General features: G+C 37.0%; 1 protein-coding gene across 15 annotated transcripts in view; it reads left to right on the forward strand.

Annotated features, from left to right (window-relative positions):
* Positions 1-25,415, forward strand: part of UNC13B (unc-13 homolog B) — a 234,021-nt gene that overhangs the window by 65,358 nt on the left and 143,248 nt on the right. For all 15 annotated transcript variants that reach the window (XM_032239961.1, XM_032239962.1, XM_032239966.1 and 12 more), the window contains exons 3-7: positions 1,886-1,985; positions 7,209-7,326; positions 8,439-8,562; positions 13,078-13,151; positions 23,021-23,078. In XM_032239961.1, the coding sequence (XP_032095852.1) occupies positions 1,886-1,985; positions 7,209-7,326; positions 8,439-8,562; positions 13,078-13,151; positions 23,021-23,078 (474 nt within the window). The remainder of the gene's footprint in view (positions 1-1,885; positions 1,986-7,208; positions 7,327-8,438; positions 8,563-13,077; positions 13,152-23,020; positions 23,079-25,415) is intronic.

A 25,415-nucleotide genomic window follows, 5' to 3' on the forward strand; every position in this document is an offset into this window, starting at 1 on the left:
GGAAGACTTCCTCTGGTTACTGCTGGAGAAGAAGAGAGGGGAGCTGGGAGGTTACTGGAAATATATGAATATGCTTGGGAACCCAGGAAAATCTGAAAAACTGGACCTTGGGTGCAACAGTAATGAAAGCAGTTTCTGAGCCTACTACTCTCTCTTCTGGCTCTAGTTAGGACTTCTCTTTTCCGAGAATCTGCTCTTGTTTCTCTCCCAGTTGGTTTTCTATGCCTACCCATCTTGCACCCATAATAGCTGCTTCAATGGAATTTATACCCCTTCTTTCTAGCTTCAGCACCAACCATCAATTGTCAATATTTATCCTTTTACCCTATTTAAAATCTTTGAGAAGGAATCAGGTTGGTTTCAGCTTTTGGCCAGCTCATAGACTGGCTACTCTTGGGTTATTTACTCTTGTTCTGGTCACTACGTTGGGGGTGGAGTACAAAATAATGTGATATAAACCATAGTTCAGTGGCCTACTGCAGTGGTACTACTACTGGATATGGATGGAGATTCTCCTTCTGTGGGCCTTTATCTTCATATATCTTTAATATAATTATAAGTTTTCCATGTTGATAAGTATCAAACTACACAATTTTAAATGTTATTTAAAAAAAGATAACCTTCAGCTGAAAGTGTATGACGGATCCCATTTTCTCACATTTTCTCTAACATTAGGTAATCATGTTAAGCAGTGTTTGCCAGTTTGATGAGTCAAAAGTGATAGTTTGCTATTTTTTCATTTTATAAAATTAGGATTAATTTCCTACATAGAAAAGCAAACCCTCAGTTCAGTGCCCCTAATCATGGCTGTTGTGGATGTAGTTAGCAAGTGACAAATTTGCTGTAGTAAAGCATCAGGTGAGATGCCTGAGTTTGAAGTTTCAGGCCACCACCTTTGTTTAGTACTTAACTTGTACTCTCAGGTTAGAGAATTTCCTTTTCTCAATTCTTTGATGATATTTCTTTTTTTGGCCAGGTGCAGTGGCTCATGCCTGTAATCCCGGCACTTTGGGAGGCTGAGACGGGTAGATCACTTGAGGTCAGGTATTTGAGACCATACTGGCCAACTTGGTAAAACCCCGTCTCTACTAGTAATAAAAAAATTAGCTGGTTATGGTGGCACACACCTGTAATTCCAGCTACTTGGGTGGCTGAGGCATGAGAATTGCTTGAACCTGGGAGGTAGATGTTGTAGTGAGTGAAGATCGTGCCATTGGACTCCGGCCTTGGTGACACGGCAAGACCCCTTTTTAAAAAAAAAAAAAAAAAAAAAAAAAAATTCTTTTTCGTAAATTGTGCTTTAGGCCAAACCGAATAGATCAAGATTGAAATCTACTTTCTTTGTGAATATCTTTTCTTAATTCTTGCCCCAGTCAACAGCTCTGCAGTTCCTTATCACTTTTTCTTTTTTCCTTCTGATACTTATCTCTTTTTAAATTTATGTACCTTATCTTTCCTAGTAGATCAATTAGATTTGGATATTGCCCCCCAGACTGCAAGTGAGGTATAAAATCAATTTAGTAGTTTAGGATTTCCATAGAAAGAGATTAAATAAATTAGAAAAGAAAATATTAATTTATCATATCTTGCATTCATGCATCTGTCTCAGTTTGAGAGTGTGTATGCATATCTGTTGAGTCATATATATAATTTCTTAAAATTCAAAAAACAGTATTTGAGATTATGTTCTTGAAGATAGTGTGTAGTTTTATAATTTTAGCAACTCTTCAATGTCTTGAATGAGGCTATATTGTACAATATATAGCTTCATTTTTTTCTTGCACATGTAATACATTAATTTCTATATTAATTCCAAGAGCTTTGTGAGATTGGGTAACAATCTGAGCACTAAATATTATGTCTCCATTTTGCATTTTTTTCAAAGATAAATTTAACACATATGTGACCCTGAAAGTTCAGAATGTGAAGAGTACAACTGTAGCAGTTCGTGGTGATCAGCCTTCCTGGGAACAGGATTTCATGTTGTAAGTATTCTGCAGCAGCAGTGTGCCTACACATTTCATAATCTTTTTAAGATAATTGCATTGGATGAAACAATTAGAAAATTTTTTTATTTTCGAGATTTATAAAATGTACTGGTACTGTTAAATACTCTTTTGAAAACTGTGGAGTTATAGAAATAAGTGAGTTAAAGAAGTTTTGTTTTTTTGTGGATTCATAATTTGTTCTTAGAGATGAATAGTAATGCAGGTAAACTCCCAATTGATTTGTGTCGGTGAAAATACTGCATAGTCAGATTTTCTCAATGGTCAGAATTAGAATATAGTACAACATACTTAGCATGACATTAAACATAACTTCGTCTTTCTTTGATTTTTAGAAGGCTCCTTGAAGGAATGTGGCCATGCATGTGAGAGACTGTATCTTTACGTGTACCTAAGTCATCTATTTCTGAGGCTGAAGATTTCTGTGCTTATAATCCTTTTGCTTTATGGAGTAAAATATCCTATATTTAATTAATTAAAATGAATAAATATTAGTAGAATTTCTTGTGTACCACAAAGTTTAGTATATTATGATTTAATTAAACTTCGGCTTTAAGAACTTGATATTTCTTTATTCCCTCACCTTAAATTTCGGGAATTTTTTGTCCCTGTTCTAGAAAAAGGGAGAAAAGTATAGAATATATTCAAGAACTAGGAAAATCATTTAGCTTTCTAGGATGCTAATTTCCTTATCTGTAAAGGTTTACTTCTCTCACAAGATTATGCTTGTTTTTTTGGGAGTTGGAGGTGGGCATGAAGGGGCTGAATGAGAAAAAGTATTAAAATTGCTCTGATATTTGAACCTGAACTGAAATCGATTTGCCTGTTTTATAGTGCAGCTCAGAGGGACATAGGGATGGTTATTATTTTTATGGGGAGACATTTCCAATCATCCGGGCTCTTAATATCTTTCTTTTTTTTTTTTTTTTGAGACAGGATCTCAGTCTGTCACCCATGTTAGATTGCGGTGGTATGATCATAGTTCACCATAGCCTCTAACTCCTGGGTGCAAGCAATCTTCCTGCCTTAGCCTCCTGAGTAGTGGAAACTACAAGCATGTACCACCACACCCTGGCTAATGTTTTCATTTTTTGTAAAGAAAGAGTTTCACTATGTTGCCCGGGCTGATCTCAAACTCCTGGGCTTAAGCAGTTCTCCCGCTTTGGCCTCCCAAAGTGCTGGGATTACAGGTGTGAGCCACTGCATCTGGCCTATATTGCTTCCTATAGGACCATTATTGTGATAGTTAAAGGCAAGGATTATGAGGTTTTGGGCTGGGACAATAGCAGAAGACATAGAAAAGGATGAATAGAAGATCTTCAGTAAGTAGAACCAAAAGATTTGGTTGGAAGATGGGGTGGGTGGTATGCCACTCATTAGGATAGGGATTAATATAAGATCAGTTATGGACAATCTTATATTTGAGATTCTTATAGGACAGATAGGAAGGAGAAGTACAGAAGATAGTTAGAAACCTGAAGTCAGCACTCAGGGAAGATGTCTGCTTTCGAGAAATATTTTGGTCATTTGAAGCCATAGGTGAAGATGAGAAAACTTAGGGCAAGAATATGTATGGTGATAAAGGAACTGTGGTAGAAGCTGGAGAGTAGCAGCATTTAATGAGGGGACAGAGGATACTAAAAAGGATTGAACAGAGAGGTAAGAGAGCCAGGAGATAACGGTGTCTTGGAAACTGAGGGAGAACTGGACTTCAAACAGAAGGAGGCCAATGGTGTTATGTTTCTCATTGGTTGCCTTTCTCTCAAGATTATATAAGCCTCATTTATTCCCTCTCTCAGTGACAGTGACATGAGACCTGTGAGACAGGAAACCAGCAATGGAGTAAGCACCTGTTTCCTTCTTTATACATGCAGTGTGCAGAGTCAGCTACTTATGGTTTATAAAAGTCTCTTTCCATGCCAGTATGTTAGCCATACTCCTGGCTATGGTATCCTAGCACTTCCAGTTCACTATAACCATTACTTCTGGTTATAACTGTTCGTATCATGTGAAGCACAGTGATCTCTGGAGCCTCTCATCAGCATAGCTAACCTTATTCTTATGTGTTTATTTTCCAATTTCCCATAGCACTTCCCCTTTCAACCCTGCTGTGATATGTGTGAATTTTCTTCCCTGTCTCCCACATTGAGATGCTATGTGAATTTTGCCCTCTCTTCTTTCACATGTGGGTTTTATTAGCTACTTTCTCTATTTTTCTGCTCTTCCTACTCCTTATTCCTCCTATCCTGTCCTATTATATTTATTATTTTTTTTGTTCACTCCTTGCAGAACTCTGTCTACTACCCTGTTCTTTTGTCACTGGAAACTTCATTGCTGGTTTCCTTGTCTTCTGTTCTCCTTTTTCCTTCTCCATGATGTATTATGTGGCAATATCTAATATCCATTTTGGTATTTCTTATATTATTTGTTTTTAATATTTCCATATCTTGTTTTTAGGAGTAGATTGTTCATTTCTTAAGAGTAAGGGCATCTTTACCATTTGTGTGAATTTGTATAGCCCAGAGTCTTCTATACACATGTTTATGTATATTGTTGATTGAATTAATTATCAGAAAAGAAACTTCCCTAGGGTCCTGGGTCTGAAGCATAAATAGAGCTCTCAGACTTCTCTTAGCTGGGCCTGCTGAGCAAATGCAGGTGAGATGAGAAGCTTCTTATAGAATATATATTCATTGTTTGGGCCTTCTCCCCAGAGAGTTCTCTGAAGAACAGATTTTCTTCTTTATCTCTTCTAGTCAAGCTGTTAAAGACCTCTGGCTATTTCTTCTGTCTGTAAGCTGGAGATGCTATTTGGGAGTTGCTATGGGAATATTACATATGTATCCACAAGCAATTTTTCTTTTTTTTTTTTTAATTTAATATTTTGTGAGACAGGGTCTCACTTTGTTGCCCAGGCTGGAATGCAATGGCACCATCTTGGCTCACTACAGCCTTGATCTCCTCGGCTCAAGCACTTCTCCTGCCTCAGCCTCCTAGTGTATGTCTGTAGTGCCTAATTAAAATTTTGTTTTTAATGTCTAGCTAATTAAAAATTTGTTTTTCAGTAGACACGAGGTTTACCATGTTGCCCAGGCTGGTCTCGAACTCCTGGGCTCAAGTGATCCTCCCACCTCAGCCTCCCAACATGCTGGGATTACAGGCATAAGACATTGCACCTGGCTCAAGCAATTTTTCTATTCCATATTCAAATGAATGATAAGTCTGACAGATTTGAGAATGTTACATGTATTTTCCAAGACTAATTTTTTAATGAGACTGAATTAAACTATGTGACAAAAAGCTTAGTTTCCCCACTGTGAACACTGTAACTTAGTGGCTAGGTTTATTCATCTACTTTGTGGCATTGAACAGTTCTCCAGATAGCTTAGATGTTTTTGGACACAAAACCTGAGTCCTATATTATGTTTCTTCTCCAAAGCACCAAGTCATATGTCTTGTAAGTGCTCAGGAAATATTAATTAAATGAATAAATTAGTACCTTCTATGCTATATTATGTTTATATGAAAGAGACAAATTTTCTTTGCTTTATTCATTTTCAACACCTGACATGAATTATATGGCTATAATTCTATATCTCAAACTTGTGAATCTGAGAACATTTATAGTACAACAAGAACCCAAGCTTTCTCTAAAGTACAAACTTGAAACTTCTATTTGTGATGAATAGCTGTTGTTTTCCTGAGAATGCCTTTCTGCTTTCTCTGCTGGAATTGGTCTTTTCTCATCTTTCTTGGATCACCCCTCAAGTAACCTTGTGTTTCAATAAGAGCTTTCTGAAGAATGTTTTTAACATTAACACAAGTACTATTTGCATATTCTAGTTTAAGACTGGGATTATGTTTGAGTTAGTCCTTCCAGGCAGATATTCTACCATGTATGACACTGCTTTTAAAGAGTGCTTATGTGGCTCTTTCTGGAATGATTTCTTTTTGAATTTTTCCCCCTAGTTATTATTATAGGAAAATCATTATATTTATCATCCCATGGTAATAATTTTACTCATAAGTGATAGTGCCTAGTTTAATAATGATTAATGAGTCCTGCAGGGACTGAGTGGTATGAACTAGCACACTCTAGAGCCCCTCACTTGCCTCTGACAATGTGTTTCTGTCAAACTTACATGTTCTCAGGGACCCTACTTCTACCTGGACTCCCTTTCATAAATCCCTCCCCGCAATCTTTTTTTGGGTGGGATGGAGTCTGACTCTGTCACCCAGGCTGGAGTGCAATGGTACGATCTTGGCTCTGCCTCCGGGGTTCAAGTTATTCTTGTGCCTCAGCCTCCCAAGTAGCTAGAATTACAGGTGTGCGCCACCTTGCCCAGCGAATTTTTGTATTTTTAGTAGAGACAGGTTTTGCCATGTTGACCAAGCCGGTCTCAAATTCCTGACCTCAGGTGATCCATGTGTCTCCCAAAGTGCTGGGATTACAGGCTTGAGCCACCATGTCCAGCCTCATAAATCTTGTAAAGCAGACTTACCTTTCCTAAAAGTTTCCAGTATGCAGTGCATGGTTTATGTTGAAGCAGTGTTAGTTAACAATAAAACATATAAAACTGTTGCCTATGGGTGAAAATTGGCAAGTAGGCCTGGCAATAATGTCCTCATTATTTGGCCTCATATTTTGTGAAACTGCGCTAGTCTAATCATGATTCTATCTCCAAAGTGGAAAGAACGGATAGACAAAGGCATTTTTCTTTCTCCACTCCCATCCTCATTGAGATTTAGTTGATATATAAAAAACTGCACATAATTAATGTGTACAATTTAGACATATGTATAAACTTGGTTACCATCACCATAATCAAGGTAATAAATATATTCATCATGTCTAAAAGTTTACTTGTGTCTCCTTTTTTTGTTGTATGTGTGTTAAGAACATTTAATATGAAATCTACCCTCTTAAATTTTGAGGTGCACAATACCTTATTGTTAACTGGAGGCACTATGTCATACAGCAGGTCTCTGAAACTTATATAACTGTAGCAAAGGCAGTTTTCTATGGCTACCTTACATAGGTTTCTTGGAGCCTAAAAATGGTTGCAGCATTCTGGAAAATTTTGATTTTCCCTGAAGACAGGATATTGGTGAGAAAACATTCAAAGTTTAGCAAAACAGGGGATGCAGTTGTTTCTTTCATATTGTGCAGCTTTCCTCAAAGGGCTTTCCTCTTTCCTTTAGTGAGATTAGTCGCCTGGACCTGGGTCTAAGTGTGGAAGTATGGAACAAAGGACTGATCTGGGACACCATGGTGGGGACTGTGTGGATTGCACTGAAGACTATTCGTCAGTCAGATGAGGTCAGTCATTGCATTGCCTGTCTGGAAGTATGGTTCCTAGCCCATGCTTCTCCCCATGCTAGCTCCCTTTTAGCTAATATTCATCCATGCATCTTGGATTATTCTTCCTCCTTTCTAATAGAGAGCATGTAATCTGCCTATTCCTAACCTCACTTGAAAGTTCAGATGATTTCATTTGATTCTGGCCTACCCTATGTCCTGTGACTAAACTCACAGGCTCCAAAGTACCTCTTCAGCCTTACCAGGAGACAACCCCTTCTGAGGTGTGTGTGTGCCTGTGTGTATGTTAACTTAGGGTACTTGTGGTTTCTATGTTCTCCTTTAAGTCACTGCCCTGGGGGGAGTCCCATTAGGCTTCCTTAGCCAGCTGGCTTTCTCTGCTTTGTTTCTTTGAGTTACCAGTCTCCAAGGACTGGTTTCAGGGCTCTTCTTCTATATGTAACCCTAATAGAGTTTAAGGAACTACCAGGCTTGGCAATCTGTATTCACACTACCTCTATGCATTATTCCTAGGATTGAACATTTGCCCTACTTTCCTAGACTGGATCATAACTCAGTGTTATTTCCCCATTGACACTTTCGACCTGGACAAAATCTGTCATATTCTGTTTGGTGTTAACATGGACCATGAGTTTTCTCTTGGAATGGGGAAGCTGAAGTTGCCTCTATTTTCTGTATTTCTTTTATAGCGAAGTTTCTACTCCCCAGGCAGATGGGCAGTTAATTTTCATTGCAGCACCAGTTCACTCCTATTTAGCCAGCAGTGTTGGTAGCTTTTTACTGACTAGAAACAGTGACACAGTCATTAAGAACTGTACAGGTTAAATATTGATCCACAGAGGTGCTTAGTTTTAGAGTATGCTGCTCCAGACATTCTGTCCTCATTAGACCTGCAGAGCTTAGCACAGTGAAAGCTGCTCTCCCCACCAAAGAGGGAGAACAGAAGCCACATGCAGTGGCGGCAGGTGGTGACAGTGGCATGTTTGCCTTATCAGGATGTGAATGGCCCTCAGAAGCTCTCAAACAAGGAACTTCAGAGAATAAAACCTGACTCTCAAACCAAAAGGGAGCCAAGAAAGATTAAACTTTAATCTTAGATCTTTGTTTCCTAGGAAGGGCCTGGGGAATGGTCCACATTGGAGGCAGAGACATTAATGAAAGACGATGAGATCTGTGGAACTAGAAACCCAACTCCTCATAAAATTTTGCTTGATACAAGATTTGAGTTGCCTTTTGGTAAGTCTATTTGATTAAAATTTTAAAACTATTTAATAATTTTTACCATATTGTTTGAAATTGTTTGCTAGTTGTTTCATTAATGTATATTTTGTCACCTCAGCTATCTCCTTTAAGGATATTCTGTCTTCCCTTACTCTTTTTCCCATAACACTTCACCCAGGGAATGGTGCAAAGTAGAATATAGAATGGTGCTCATTAAAGAATCTACACTAAAAAGCATTCCCTTTAACTCATTTAATTTTGTGTGACTATTTGTTATAATGACTTATGAAATATTGGCTTGTTAGATTTATTTTGAAAATAAGCATTTATTGTCTTGAAGTGACTATACCTTCTGATTTATTAATTTAAGTATTAAAGAGCTCTGATAATTAGAATAATTTAAAATGTAAATTAAATCATAATACATACTCCTGATAAAAATTCAGATAGTAAGGAAATGTACATGGATAAAAAGTTAAAAGTGGCCGGGCGCGGTGGCTCAAGCCTGTAATCCCAGCACTTTGGGAGGCCGAGGCGGGTGGATCACGAGGTCAAGAGATCGAGACCATCCTGGTCAACATGGTGAACCCCCATCTCTACTAAAAATACAAAACATTAGCTGGGCATGGTGGCGCATGCCTGTAATCCCAGCTACTCAGGAGGCTGAGGCAGGAGAATTGCCTGAACCCAGGAGGCGGAGGTTGCGGTGAGCCGAGATCGTGCCTGGGTAACAAGAGCGAAACTCCGTCTCAAAAAAAAAAAAAAAAAAAAAAAAAAAGTTAAAAGTTTATTTTCTCAGTTCCTTTAACCTTCTTTGCCTTTCCCAGTGTTAAACTACTGTTAACATTCTTGTATTTTGGTTTAGACACATGATATTTATTTTTCCAAAAATTTATTTTGGCAAAATTTGGATCATACTCTATGTGTAATATACATACATATACACACACACACACACACATACACATACATACATATATACACATATATATGTATATATATATGTGTGTATATGTATACACATACATATACACACACACACACACACATATACACACACACACATACACACACACTGATAAAGTGTTTTATAAACTACTTAGACATTTATCCTAGACATTGCTCCATGTTATACTTTAAGATCTATCTTGTTCATCTGAACAGATTTGCCTCTATCATAATTTATTCGTTTTTTTCCCCCTTTTTCTGAGATGCAGTCTTGCTCTGTCACCCAGGCTGGAGTGCAGTGGTATAATCTTGGCTCACTGCAATCTCTGCCTCCTGGCTTCAAGTGTTTCTCGTGCCTTAGCCTCCCGAGTAGCTGAGATTACAGGCTTGTGCCACCATACCTGGCTAATTTTTTGTATTTTTTAGTAGAGAGAGGGTTTCACCATGTTGGTCAGGCTGGTCTCAAACTCCTGACCTCAAATGATCCACCCACCTCAGCCTTTCAAAGTGCTGGAATTACAAGCATGAGCCACCATGCCTGACCTACCATAATTTATCTAAGTAATCCTTTATTGATTGACATGCAGGTTTTTTCAGTTTTTTTTGATGTTATATACTGCTGACTAACAACTCTGTATATCTTTGCCCATTTTGAGTCTAGAATAAATTTCTTAAAGTGGAATTGCTGGATCAAAGGGTATGTGCATCATTACTTTTCATGGATACTACTGAGTTTCTTGTCCAAAAGGTTATACCAATCTATACTCTTATAAATTGTATCTGACGAGTGCCTGTTGCTGTACATCCTTGGCAGTCTTTTGTATTTCCCAATTTTTAATCTTTGTTTGATTATTTTGTATGGTATCTTGTTTTAGTTAATTTTTATTAGTTTAATTTTAATTTTTACCATTCACATTATTGATATTTGCATATCCCATTGTTACTGCTATTGTTTTATGATATCAGTGTATTTGTGTCTTGTATCCTATGGTGATTTAAGCAAAAAAAGAATGATTTTCCAGCTCGCTCAGAAAGAACTAAACTCAGAACAACTATTACTTCAGAAAAATAGAAAGGAAGACTTTCATGTTGGACTGTAGACCAAGCTGCAAGTGAAGGGAAAAGCAATCGAGGGGAGGGGGTTTTGGTTCGAATACCACAGATGTTAGCCATTTTCACCACATTTTGGTAGATATTCTTGAATAAATTTTTTTTCATTTGCTGTATGCACTTAGGACCATTTCCAGAGACTTTAAATGGTTGTTTTTTAATGTAGTATTACTTTTTGTATCACTAATTACATAGTTATAAATTTTATATAAAATAGACATTATCTACTTTTAGTGGTTGATTTTATTTAAAACATCAATAATAATAAAATAACATTTATGGTGAATTATTGTGTGCCGGTGGGCATGTCACTAAGTATTTACGTATGTTAGCTCATTTAATCCTCATTTCAGTCCTTTGAGGCAGACCCAACTATTATTCCCACTTTAGAGATACGCAAACTAAGGCAGAGAGTATTTAAGTATTTTGGCCATGGTTTGACTCTAGAGCCTGGGCTTTTAATTTTAACTATTTGTATAATACATTTAACCACTTCTTGTTGGGTATTTTGGTTGTTTGAAGTTTGTACTGCTATAAAAAATACTGCGATAAACATGCTTGTATCTCTCTTTGTTTTTTCTTCTTAAAACTATTTTTGTAGGGTGAGGCAGGAATAAATTTACAATGGTTTAAAAAGCTATACAGTGAAGAGTCTCTTCAGAAATCCATTCTCTTCCTATAGGCTACCACTATTAATACTTTCTTATATATCTATATAGATGCTTATATATGTGTGTACACACACACACACACACACACACACACGCCCCACCATCTTCTTTTTAAAATGCAAATAGTAGCATGTTCTAACACATTCCCTGTGCCTTGCTGTTTTCCACTTAATATATTTTGGTGAATCATCCCACATCGGAGCATATAGACCCACAGCAGCAGCAGCTCCTCTTCCACCTTGCACCTCCCACTCTCCTTCTTTTTAACAGGTGCTAGTATACCATTTTAGGGATGTACCATATGGATGAAAAAATGCTATACAAATTACATTGTAGATTATTTGAAGGTGTATGTGTGTATTTTTTTAATAAGGCTTTGAAATATTGTCACCAATTGCTAAAGAGCTAGTTGAAGGGAAGGAGCTGAAGTTTTGGACAGGCGGAACAAAGGAGAAAGGAAAGGGCTATATTTGCTTTATTCATGTGGGCTGCTAAAAAGCGTATCTGTTTCAATGTCTCTGAAGTTGACATGATCCATATATTGCCTGAGTGTTTCTCTTTTGTGCTGGTTATATGGTCATACTTGATGTTTTCAAAAGGTGAATTTTGGGGAGAAGTTGTTATAGTCAGTTTAAAATATTTGGAAATCAGGATATACCATTATATCAGTATTTTTAAAAATTCAAATATTTTCACTTAGAGACTCACTTAACAAATATTTGAGCATCTAATATTTTCCAGGCATAAAACCTATGAGTATTTTTTTAATAGCTTCTTTTTAAAAAATTTTAATTGTGGTAAAAGACATAACTTAAAATTTAGCATCTTAACTATTTTGAAGTGCACAGTTCACTAGTGTTAAGTATGTTCACATTGTTGTAGAACAGATATCCAGAACTTTTTCACCTTGCAAAACTGAAACTCTGTCCCCATCAAACAACTCCCCATTTCCCCCTCTCCACAGCCACTGACAACCACCATTGTTTCTTTTCTGTGTATCTGACTACTTTAGTTACCTTATGTAAGTGAAATCATACAATATTTATCTTTTTTTATGATGAACTTAATTCACTTAGCATAACATGCACAAAGTTCATCCGTATTATGGCATGTGGCAGGATTTTCTTCCTTTTTAAGACTGAATAATGTTCCATTGTATGTAAATCTCTCATTTTGTTAACCCTTTCATCCATTAGTGGACACTTCAGTTGCTTCAACTCTTGGCTATTGTGAACAATGCTACTAGGAACTTGGGTGTGCAAATATCTCTTTGAGATCCTGCTTTTAGTTCTTTCGTATGTATAACCCAAAGTGGGAGAACTGTGTCACATGGTAATTCTACTTTTAACTTTTTGGGGAGAAAGCCTTTGAATTTTGAGCATCTCAATATCTCAGCATGTAACTTTTCTTCTAAGCTAATTCTTTGGATGGTTTTGGTCTTGCTGAGGGAAAAGTAGTATAGTTACATAGAAAGAATGTAGCTTTTGGAATCATACAAACCATGGTTTGATTCATGGCTCATCTCTTTATAAACTGTGACCTTGGCCAGATTATTTTACGAACTCTCTGAAGTTCAGTTTCTTCATCTACAAAATAACAATGAGAATAACAGTACGTTGTATTGGTGTTTTTTTGTGAAGAGTAAACATAATGTTCATGACAAGAACCAAACCACCAGTTAAAACTTGTCCATCACCACCACCTTCTGACCTCAGTCATTAGTCTGAATAAAGTATTATCTGCTGATGATTTTTTACCTGCTGATATAATTTCTTTTCTTCTTCTTCTTTTTTTATGGTAGATATCCCAGAGGAGGAAGCCAGATATTGGACCTACAAATGGGAGCAATTCAATGCCTTGGGAGCTGACAATGAGGTAGGAGCAGCCTTATTTGCAGTATAGAGAGTTGGGAGAAAATCTCTGATGCTCTTTATAGGTTGCCCTGGGAGGGGCCCAAGAGCATGTCATTCTGAGAATGAAATAATTGAAATTGCATTAAAGAAAAAAGGCAACTAGAAGATTGCCTGAAATGTCACTAGAAGATTCCATCTTCCATTTATTCTATTCTTCCCACTCTCTCGTACTGTGGCACTAGTCTGGCTCTAGGCTGTGAGGGAGGGAGCTTGTATTAGGGAATCTGTCCTCTTTTGTTACACCTGTGAGTTGGCGGCATTTCTTTTGCTTCTACTGTTTCCCAGGTTTTTGGATATTATTCTTATTTGGGTCTGATTTTTGAGGATGTTGGGACAATTGCATTGTTTGGTCTTGCTGGCCTTATCTGGTGCGTATAAGAGAATGCAATCAGCTTAACCTGGGGCATCAGGATTGGAAAATGTTTTTGTTATTGCTGATGGAGGGAAAAGATGATAAATTTGTTTATTTTGGACATGTGGACTACTAAAAAATGGATCTGATTATAAGATATATTTTGAGTGCCAGAGGATATTTCCGTAGAAACTTTTGATAAAACAATTTCATGAGATAATCCAAAGCTGAGGTTTGAATGGGGTAAAGAGCTATAGGCATAGAGCTTCATTAATATATTAGAAACAATTGAAGTAATAGGAATGGAAAAACCTGCTCAAGTAGAGCATATTAAAGTATTAAAGAACAAGGACAAAATCTTGGGAAACCTTAAACATAGAATTCTGAGAAACAAAAGAGATTGAGAAAGGGCAACCTTAAAGAGAGAGAATAAGATAACCAAGAAAGATTCATGGAACAAAATAAAAAGAGATTCAAGGCAGAAATTATTGACAGTGTCACATGTTAAAACAAGTGAATTATGAAACAGAGCTATTGGATTTGGTGATTGATGATGAGTATACATCCATAGTCTAGTACATAAAGCCGAAAATGCAGTGGTTTGATGACTGTATTAGTTTCCTATAGCTGTCATAACAAAGTACTGCAAACTATGTGACTTATAACAATCAAAATTTGTTTTAACACAGTTCTGGAGACTAGAAGCCTGAAATTAGGGTGTCAGCAGGATCATTTTAGCTCTGTTTAGGGGCTCTCAAGGAAAAAACATTGTCTACCCTTCTCCTACCTCTGATGGTTCCTGGCAGTCCTTGCTATTCCTTAGATTATAGATGTATCATTCTAATCTCTGCCTCCATTGTCCTATGCCTCCCTGTGTGTCTGTCTGTATCTTCACAATGCATTCCCCTGTTGCTGTGTGTCTGTGTCTAAATTTCCATTGTTTTTATAAGGACACCAGTCATTGAATTAATTGGATTACATCTGCAGAGACCTGGTTTCCAAATAAGGTCATATTCACAGATAGCTGGGCTTAGAAGTCTAAAATATCTTCTGCGGGGATATAATTCAACCCACAGTGAATTAAAATGAAAGATGAACAAATGGCATTTGGGACAAGCAACATCTACTGTTTTCAGGGTTTTTCCTTATCTCCGTTATTCTCGGTAGGCTTCCTGTTATTAAGCTGTATAACTCTTCTCGTTCCCATACCAATGTTCCCACTTTTCTTCTTTATTGAAAGCTCCAGTTCCTCCTACTCCACTTAGTGACTCTGAGCATTCATACTATCTTTGCATTTACTTTACCCTTTGTGTTTTTGTTCTTTCTGAGCCTGGCTGTGGAGTGGTATTCAGCCTTTCAGACTCCCATATCTTTGCTTTCCTAGTAAAGAAGCATGTTGTACTTTTCATTTTATACGCTTTACTGTGTGTCATCATGCAGATTAAAGAATGGATTAAAACAATTTAACAGCCAAGCATTATATACAAATATTGCAGAATTTTATAAGTTCTAATAAAAATGTTTCTTGGTCTGGGGTTCCCAAATGCATATCAGATTTTTGCTTTCTGTTTTTACTCTAGGGCATGGCACTCACTAAGTTTTCATCTTTCATCCTCTCTTCCACTGCACTGTTTATCTTTTTAGCAGCTTTTTTGAAATATAATTTATATATACCATACAGTTCACTCATTTAAAGCTTACAGTTCAGTGGCTTTTACTATCTTTATAGTTGTGCCCATGGATATCACTACAATTTTGAGTATTTTCATTGCCCCTGTGCCCTTAGCCATCATCTCCATTCTTTCCTATCCTCCTCAGCCCTATGCAACCACTAATCAACCTTCTGTCTCTATTGACCTATTCTGCACATTTCATAAAAATGAAATTATATAACATGTGGTCCTTTGTTTTCTTTCACTTAGCATAATGTTTTCAAGGTTTCATTCATGTTTTAGCATATAAATAAATTCCTTTTTATTGCCAAATAACATTCCATTGTATGGATGTAGTACATTTTAAATTCGTTCATTAGTTGATGGACAGTTGGGTTGTTTCTGCTTTTCAGCTGTTATGGATTTGCTTTCTGGTTTTATTCTAGGTTATGCCACTCACTAAGTTTTTATCTTTCATCCTCTCTTCCACTGCGCTGTTTATCTTTTTAGCAGCTTTATTGAAATATAATTTATATATACCATACAGTTCACTCATTTAAAGCTTACATACAGTTTGGTGGCTTTTTAGTATCTTCATAGTTGTGCTCTTTGGATATCACTACAACTCCAAATCAGTTTTTCTTTGAACATTTATATACACAGTTTTGTGTGGACATATGTTTTCATTTCTCTTGGGTATGACTGGGAGTGGAATTGCTAGATTACATGGTAACTCTGTATTTAACTGATAGACTGCCAGCCTATTTTCCAAAGTGGCTGTGACATTTTATACTCCTACCAGCAGTGTATAAGGATTTCAGTTTCTTTATATCCTTGTCAGCGCTTATTATTATCTGTCTTTTTTTATTATATCCATTCTTCCATTCGTAGCACGTATGAAGTTGTATCGCATTTTGGTTGTTCTTCCGCTTAAAAACTTTATTATTATGGATATTTTGAAACATGAAAAAATATAGAGTTAGTCTTCCCTTTTTTGCTCGAGTATTTTAAAACCAATCCAGCCAGGTGTGGTGGCTCATACCAGTAATCCCAGCACTTTGGGAGGCCAAGGTGGGCAGATCACTTGAGGTCAGGATTTCAAGACCAGCCTGGCCAACATGGTGAAACCCTGTCTCTACTAAAAATACAAAAATTAGCCAAAAAATTGGCGGGCACCTGTAATCCTAGCTACTGAGGAGACTGAGGCAGGAGAATTGCTCGAACCCGGGAGGCAGAGGCTTCAGTGAGCCAAGATCACATTACTGCACTCCAGTCTGGGTGGCAGAGTGAGACTCTGTGTCATAAACAAAAAACAATCCTAGGTGTTATTTTATCTCACCATAAATATATCAGTATAGATCTCTAACAGATAATGCTTAAAAAATGCCATTATCACATTGACTTTAGCAATTTCTTAGTGTCATCCAATATTCAGTCTTTTCAGTTTCTTTTATTAGCTAGAAGATATTTTTATACAATTGATTTTTTCATTTCAGGAGCCAGAAATTAGTGTGTCAGCAGGATCAGTTTAGTTCTGTTGTGCCCATTTGGCTATTATGTCTCTTAAATCATTTTACTTTATTTTATTTTTATATTTTTTGTAGAGATGGTGTTTCACCATGTTGCCCAGTCTGGTCTTGAACTTTTGGGCTCAAGTGATCTGCCTGCTTTAGGCATACACCATGATGCCCGGCTAATTTTTGTATTTTTTGTAGTGACAGGATTTCACCTTGTTGCCCAGTCTGGTCTTGAATTCCTGGCTTCAGGTGATCTGCCCTCCTCGGCCTCCCAAAGCGCTGGCATTTCAGGTGTAAGCCACCGTGGTTGGCCATGATATTCTGATTATATTATCCCTTCAGCATTTATGAGCTATGATTTGTCTATAAAAATGAATTTTCTCTTCCTAGCTATTTGGTTCACCGAAGTATAGTCTGTATAAGAAAAACATTCTCTTTATCCATTTTTAGAATAATGAATTGTTGCCTCAGCAACTTCTCAAGGTGACCAATAAGTTGTTTTCTTTTTTAAATGGAATATTACTATGTATTTATGAATTTTGGTATATTTGATCATATATTTCAACCCATTGCAATTATTCTTTTTTGGAGACAAGGTCTTGCTCTGTTGTCCAGTCTGGAGTGCAGTGACATACTCATAGCTCACTACCTCTTCAAACTTTTAGGTTCAAGTCATCCTCCCAGTTCAGCCTCCCAAGTAGCGGAAACTACAGGCACACATCACCACACCTAGCTAGTTTTAAAACTTTTGTGGAGATAGGGTCTTGCTATGTTGCCGAGGCTGGACATTCTTTTTGATACTAAAATGATCTCATCTTTGGTTAATGGGAGTTTCTTCAAGTTGGCTTCTGTCTCTTCTCTTTTTCTATTTTTATCATGAAAAAAATTAAGTATACATAAAAATAGAGGAATAATAAAAGGAAGCCCATGTGTATACCCACCCTTAAGGTTCAATGATTATCAGGATTTCATCATACTTGCTGCAAAATCATTTTAAAAATACAATATAGAGTGTAACTTTTTTATTCTACTGTGTGTAACATTTCCCTTACACCTAGTGGGCCTAGAAGCACTAATCAAGACTGACTTGGGCACCTACCACTTTATAGAGTTGGACTGTACCACGCTGTATTACTTTTCCTACTCATGGACAATTAGGTTTTTGCAATTATAAATGCATGCTGCAGTGAACATTTCTGAACCTGTTTCTCTATTCTTGTATCTGAGAGATTCTCTGGGTGTATACCTGGAAGAATAGGTGTTTGGTTGTAGGATATACCCTGTTCAGCCTTACTAGATATTACTAAATTGCCCTCTAGAGTGATTGTACCAATTTACATCTACCCTTTCCCTGCTTCACTGTTTCCTTACTGACAGTTGATGTTATCGGATTTTAAATTGTTATTAATCTAATGAGTATAGAAATTGTTTTAATTTGTATTTCCCTGTTTATTGGTGAGATTTGTTCATCATTTATTCACCAAATCAATTATTAAGCATCATGTACCATGCACTATTGTGTGTTTGATATACATCAGAGGTTGAAGACCCCTACCCTCATGGATCACATAGGCAGAATCAGACAATAAGCAAGAAATATAATAAATATAGTTGAGTATTAAAAGGTGAGAAGTGCTATAGGGGATGTCTTAGTCTATTTGGATTGCTATAACAGTGCAAACTAGATAGCTTATAAACAAAACAGAAGCTTATTTCTTATAGTTCTGGAGGCTGGGAAGTCCAAGATCAAGGCACTGGCACATTCATTGTCTGGTGAGGGCCCATTTCCTGGTTCATAGACAGCACCTTGCTGTGTTCTCATATAATGGAGCATGCTCTCTGGAGCCTCTTTTATAAGGGTACTTAGGCCATTTATGAAGGTTCCACCCTCATGACCTAATCATCTCCCAAAGGCCCTACCTCCTAGTATCATCACACAAGTGAATTTTTGGTGAGGGCAGGGGCAGTGGGATACAAACCTTCAGACCATAATGGGGGGAAGATATTTTTTCTTTACGCAAGTGTTATACTACTTTTGTTAGATTTTTTTTCCCCTAATTGTTGCAAATGGTGCATTCTAAAAATTACATTTTCTAATCGCTTATGACATTATTATTATAAGTAAATGCTTTGCTGCTCATCTTTTTAAAGTACTGATCTTACTCAAGTACTGATCTTATTAATAGTTCTAATAGTTTAGCGATTCCCTTAGATTTTCTATGTAGCTAGTTTTTGCATCTTTAAGTTTTTATTCTCCTTCCAATCCTTACCCTTTATTTTTCTAAGTGTTTGAATTGTTTATACTATATATAATATGTATATAATATATATATAAAATTATATATATATTACATATATGTATATATGTCAGTTTTTTTTTAGACAGATTCTCACTTTTTCATCCAGGCTGGAGTGCATGATCTTGGCTCACTGCAATCTCCATTTCCCAGGCTCAAGCGATTCTCCTGCCTCAGCCTCCCAAGTAGCTGGGATTACAGGCATGTGCCACTATAACTGGCTAATTCTTGTATTTTGAATAGAGATGGGTTTTTACCATGTTGACCAGGTTGGTCTCGAACTCCTGACCTCAAGTGATCTGCCTGCCTTGGACTCCCAAAGTGCTGGGATTACAGGAGTGAGCCGTGCCAGGCCTGTTTATACATATATTTTTATTAACAGACTTTATTTTTTAGAAGTTTTAGATTTACAGAAATATTGAGCAGGTATTTATCCTGTCCCCCCTCTTTATCTTATAGTTTCCCTTATTATTAACATCTTACATTTATGTAACTGCCAAACAGGTTCACCTTGCTTGCTGCCTAGAAGCTGATTCATGAAGACAGGGGAATTGCAATGGAAAAAGAGTAATTCACACAAAGCCGGCTGTGCAGGACAGTGCTGTTTTATTATTAAATCAGTGTCTGGGAGCATTTGGGCATCAGAATTTTTAAAAATAAATTGGCAGGTAGTGGTTGGGTAGTAGGGAATGCTGATTGGTCAGGTCGTAGATGGAATCACAGCTGGTAGAAGTGAGTTTTTCTTGCTGTCTTCTGTTCTTGTGTGGGATGGCAGAACTGGTTGGGCCAGATTACGGGTCTGAGTGGTGTCAGCTGATCCATCTAGTGCAGGGTCTGCAAAATGTTTCAAGCACTGACCTTAGGTTTTATAATAGTGATGTTATTCCCGGAGCAATTTGGGAAGGTTCAGACTTCTTGGAGCCAGAGGCTGCATGACCCCTAAAGTGATTTCTAATCTTGTAGCTAATTTTATTAGTCCTACAAAGGCAGACTGGTCCCCAGGCAAGAAGGGAATCTTTTTGGAAAAGGGCTATTATCAATTTTGTTTCAGAGTCAAAACCTTGAATTGAATTCCTTCCCAAAGTTAGTTCAGCTTATGTCCAGGTATGAACAAGGACAGCTTAAAGGTTAGAAGCAAGATGGAACTGGTTAGATCTGATTTCTTTCACTGTCATAATTTCCTTAGTTACGATTTTTGCAAAGGTAGTTTCATTAGTATGATACATTTGTTACAGTTAATGAACTAGTATTGATAAATTATTATTAACTAAAGAGTTAGTGTTATTTATTTATTTTATTGTTAACTTAAAAAAAAGCTAAAATTCCATAGTTCATTCAGATTTCCTTAGTTTTTACCTTGTGTCTTTTTTGTTATTGTTCCAGGATCTCATCCAGGATATTGCATTACACTTAGTTGTCACGTCTCCTCAGGCTTCTCTTGGCTGTGACATTTTCTCAGACTTTTCTTGTTTCTCATGACCTTTTATTTGAAACATTCAATGCCTAGGACATCCAGTATAATTTTTAACAATGTAAGAGTAGAGAGCCTTGTCTGTCTTCTGACTGTAAGGAGACTGCTTCATAAGTTTTAAAGTATGCTGTTTGCCATGGATTTTGGTAGCTACTCTTTACCAGATTAAGGAAATTCTATTTTCTTTCTTATTTTCTAAGGATTTTTGTCATGAAAAAGTATGGAGTTCTATTAAATCTTTTTCTGCATCTATTAGATCATATAGTTTTTCTCCTTTGATCTGTTTAATATGGTGAATTACGTAAGTAGACTTTCAGATATTGAACTGTCCTAGCATTTAATGTCCATCTGGATGGGATATATGTACATTTATATGCTAACACACATACATATGCACACATATGCATACATAGTCACATATAAGTATTACACACACTTATATGACAGATTTGGCCTAGTAATCTATTAATTAGGATTTTGTCTCTATATTCATAAATGAAATTGGCCTGTAATTTTCCTTTCTTATACTATCCTTTTCTGTTTTTTGTAGATAAATTTTGTGGCTTTTTTCTTAGCCGTCTTAACATTATTAATTATACTCTAATTGAACTTCAGCTTTCTGTTTTGGGCCTGAAACAGATTCATTAAATGTAGCTTCTGAAAATATCTACTCTGATCTCTTATGTCTGAATTCTTGAATACTTAAAATTTTGGGATTCCTCATGGTTATGCCTATGTACTGTCTTCAAAAATTATAATTATCTATAGTAACTATTATATATAACTAAGTTATATATTATAACTTAGTTATATAACAAAAGTTATATATAATAACTTTTGTTACTTTGGAGTGGATGTTTGACCTTCAAGATGTTTTGAACTTGGCTGGGCATGGTGGTTCACACCTGTAATCCCAGCATTTTGGGAGGCTGAGGCTGGTGGATCACTGGAGGTCAGGAGTCCAAAAACAGCCTGTCCAACATGGTGAAACCCTGTCTCTACTAAAAAATACAAAAATTAGCCAAGTGTGGTGGCTCACGCCTGTAATCCCAGCTACTTGGGAGGCTGAGGCACAAGAATTGCTTGAACCCTGGAGGTGAAGTTTGCAGCGAGTTGAGATCTCACCACTGTACTCCAGCCTGGCAAAAGAGCAAGAATCCATCTCAAAAAAAAAAAAAAAAAAAGATGTTTTGAACATTTCTGTGATTGGCAGTTTTGCTAGTGCTATCATACTGTTTACATTGCACTTGACTTTTCTGATCATTCTCCATGGAAATTAGTAATAACAGTGTTTACCTCTGATATTTGTACCATACTTTATTGCTTATAAAGTATATTTGTATACAAAAAGTGTTTTGTATTTTGGATCCCAACCATTTGAAATGCTCTTCACCACTGATACTCATAAGAGTGTTATGTACAACACCATTAACTTTTGTCTGGATTATTGCAATAATTACTCTATTTTTTCTTGTGTTCCCTTCAGTTCAACATATACAGCAGCCAGATTAATCTTTTAAAAGTATAATCATATCATAATCCTCTCATGTTTAAAACCCTAAAGGACTCCTCAGTACACTAGAAAAGTCCAAATTTTTACCGTGATTTACAAATTCTGCCTAGAACAAGGCCTTGCGGATAGTGGATATTTAATCAATATTTGTTGCATGAATAAATAACTCATTTGTTGGCAGTTTTAGAGAAGTTCTGACTTGCCTAGGATCTCACAGTTTATGAATAAGTGGCCAGGTCAGGATGAGAACTCTACATCTCATGTTTGCAAGTTCCTGGTCAAGATACATTTTTATAATTCTCCAATGGACTCTGAACCAAATTATTCTGTCTTCCGGACTCTGTGTACCCGTTAATTTGTTTGTTCCTTTCTCTTTTACCTTCTGAATCTAGCCCATCCTCAAGAATTGCACATAATTCTTTCCTTTTATAGAACATTTTCTTATGTCTTCAGTGCCCTGTATTTGTTTTTGTGGTGGTCGTGGTGGGTGGGTTGGTGGAGACTACAGTGCTAGTGGGAGAGGAACTCTTATAGATACCAGATATTGCACCACATGCTTAGGTAAGCAGTTTCACTTATTTCACATGTGACCTTATGAATGAAGAAGCACTATTGCTTAGAAGTGAGAAAAGAGCCCCAGACAGTTTTTCATTTGGCTCACCTGAATGGGGAAATCTATACATTAGCCCCAGGAAAACTCAGAGGACAGTGAAATACTCTAGGGATTCCAAGGTCAAACCTTCTACAGCTGCCTGGCAGAGCTGGGTGGGTGCGCAGGTTCCCTTGGTCAGGACAGCTCTTTACTGTCCTGCTTTATTTAGTCTGTCTCACTGGGCCAGGCCCATAACCCATAGTCTGGCCTGTATGTCAGGATCACATAGAGAAAATAGGAGCAGGGTGTTCTGTTTCTGTTCAATAAAAATTTTGTTTAGAAACACTAAACCCTTTTATAGGTAGCTGTGATTTTTTTTTTTTTCCCTCTCTTTACTTGGGCCTCTGATTGTATTTTTTTCTCCTTTCTGCTTCTAGTATCCTAGTCAAGAAGAAAGCCAGAGGAAGCCATTGCCCACTGCTGCCGCCCAGTGTTGTAAGTGAGAAACTTGTCTATGAATCTCTTAACTGCAGCTTTCTGTCACTTCTCCAAACATGACTTAATCGAGTTGGGGAGGGTAGAGACATCATGTGTGTAAACAGAAGATATTCCCGAAGCACATCTGTCTGAGCACCTACCTCTGATGGGTATCTATTAGCTTTAGGGAGAAGTGTTTTGGTTTCATGTGACTGTAGGCAGGGGAGTAGGGCTTATCTTTTTTCTACATTTGCTAACTTCTAGCCCTGGAGGAATGAACCCCTCTATCCCTGTCTTTAAGGCTCAGTTTAAATATCATCGCTTCTGGGTAATCTTTGTGCTGTTTTCTCCTTCCTCCAAGTCTAACTTAGGTCTTTTCTGTGTGCTTCCATTCTACCCTGTGTGCACATCCATCATATAACATATATATATATATATATATATATATTTAGTGGAAATGAACACAAACTTTTAAAAGACATAGACATGGTTCCATTTTATATTCCTTGCATTTGGCTCAACACCGGATGCATAGTACACCTCAATAAAATTTGATAAATGATTGACTGAAATGAGAGAACATGTTATTTCTCCTGAGATTAATTTGTCAAGATCACACAGATTACTTCTTGAAATGAGCCAAACATTTTTGGTATATTATTACCTTCTCCTCAGTTTCCCTCAAAACAGCCTGAGGAAACACTAAAGAACTGACTTAAGGTCTGATCTATTTCACTTTTTCAGCCTGTGATATGTGTGTGTATGTGTGTGGCCGGGGTGTGGGGAGGACTGTGCTACTTTTGTGTTGCTCTGGTTTTTCTGAATCTCATGCCAAACTTCATCAACTACAAGTAGCAGATGATACCAATGATTGTAGCATTTGTTATTGTAATACTAGTAACAATAAGAACTATAGGCTGAGCATGGTTCCCAGCACTTTGGGAGGCTGAGGCAGGAGGATTGCTTGAACCCAGGAGTTTGAGACCAGCCCGGACAACATACTGAGACCTCATCTCTACCAAAAAAAAAAAAAAAAAAAATTAGCCAGCTATGGTGGTATGTGCCTGTATTCTCAGATACTTGGAAAGCTGAGGTGGGAGGATGGCTTAAGCCTGGGAAATCGAGGCTGTAGTGAGCCATTCCAAGAGCTTAAGTATACTAACTTATTTAAACATCACAACAACCCTAAGACAGATTTTACTGTTGTTCCCATTTTTGAGATCAGGAAACTGAAGCATAAACAGATTGAGTAATTCGCCACAAATCACATAGCTAGTAACTGGTTAAGTAAATATTTAAACACAGAAAACCTGACTTGATAGCCCCTATCTCTGTGTGAACCACTGTATTATATTGCTTCCTTCATATTATTCTGAAAAGGAAAACCTCTGTCCATGGTTTGTGAATCCGTTGGTTGCCTTTCATTTGGTACCTTCTATAGGCCACTATCGCGATAAAACTAAAGGCCAGTGGTTGAGGTGAACATTTTAAAAATTTATTTAAAGAAAACCTATATTTCATATGACTTATTGTTAACTTTTGTTTTTTTGCCATTTAGGGCCAAACATTTAAGGTCATAGGAGGTCAGAGGACTCTGACTGAAAAGCATGTTGTGAATTAAAAGCAGGTTGTAAATTACAGATCCTTTTCAAAACTCATTGTAATGAGTTCATTTTGATTGATTGAATCTTTTAAACCTTTTTCCAGGACTCTAATGAGAAGCAAAATGTAGCAGTTGAGATTTTATTTCCTATTCCTTCCTGGTCTCATTGAAGAAATGCAATTGAAGTGATTAAAGCGCAAATGCTGTGAGGGTGGGAGGAAATCAAAAGCTTAAATAATCAGGCACCTTTATTCTCATACATTTTTCATATGTTTACAGGCTATTTTATTTTTCTATTAATAAGCCATTCTTGTCTTTTGCATGCTCCCTCATATATTTTAATTTTAAGAAATGTTAAACCTATAGAAAAGTTGAAAGAACAGTACCAAGAGCACTCATTACTCTTTACTAGGTTCAGTGACAAGCATTTTGCCAGATTTGCTCTTGGTATCATCCCTCTCTTATTTTTCTTTCATTTTTCTCTATCTCTATCTCCATACATACATACACAAAAATACACACAAGTATTTTCTTTTTTTTTTTTTGAGACGGAGTTTCACTCATGTTACCCAGGCTGGAGTGCAATGGCACGATCTCGGCTCACCGCAACCTCCGCCTCCTGGGTTCAGGCAATTCTCCTGCCTCAGCCTCCTGAGTAGCTGGGATTACAGGCATGCACCACCATGACCAGCTAATTTTTTGTATTTTTAGTAGAGACGGGGTTTCACCATGTTGACCATCCTGGTCAACAT

The sequence above is a fragment of the Sapajus apella genome, unplaced genomic scaffold (assembly GCF_009761245.1).
Source record: "Sapajus apella isolate SASKATOON/1434 unplaced genomic scaffold, GSC_monkey_1.0 scaffold46, whole genome shotgun sequence".
NCBI classification, from domain to species: Eukaryota; Metazoa; Chordata; class Mammalia; order Primates; family Cebidae; genus Sapajus; species Sapajus apella.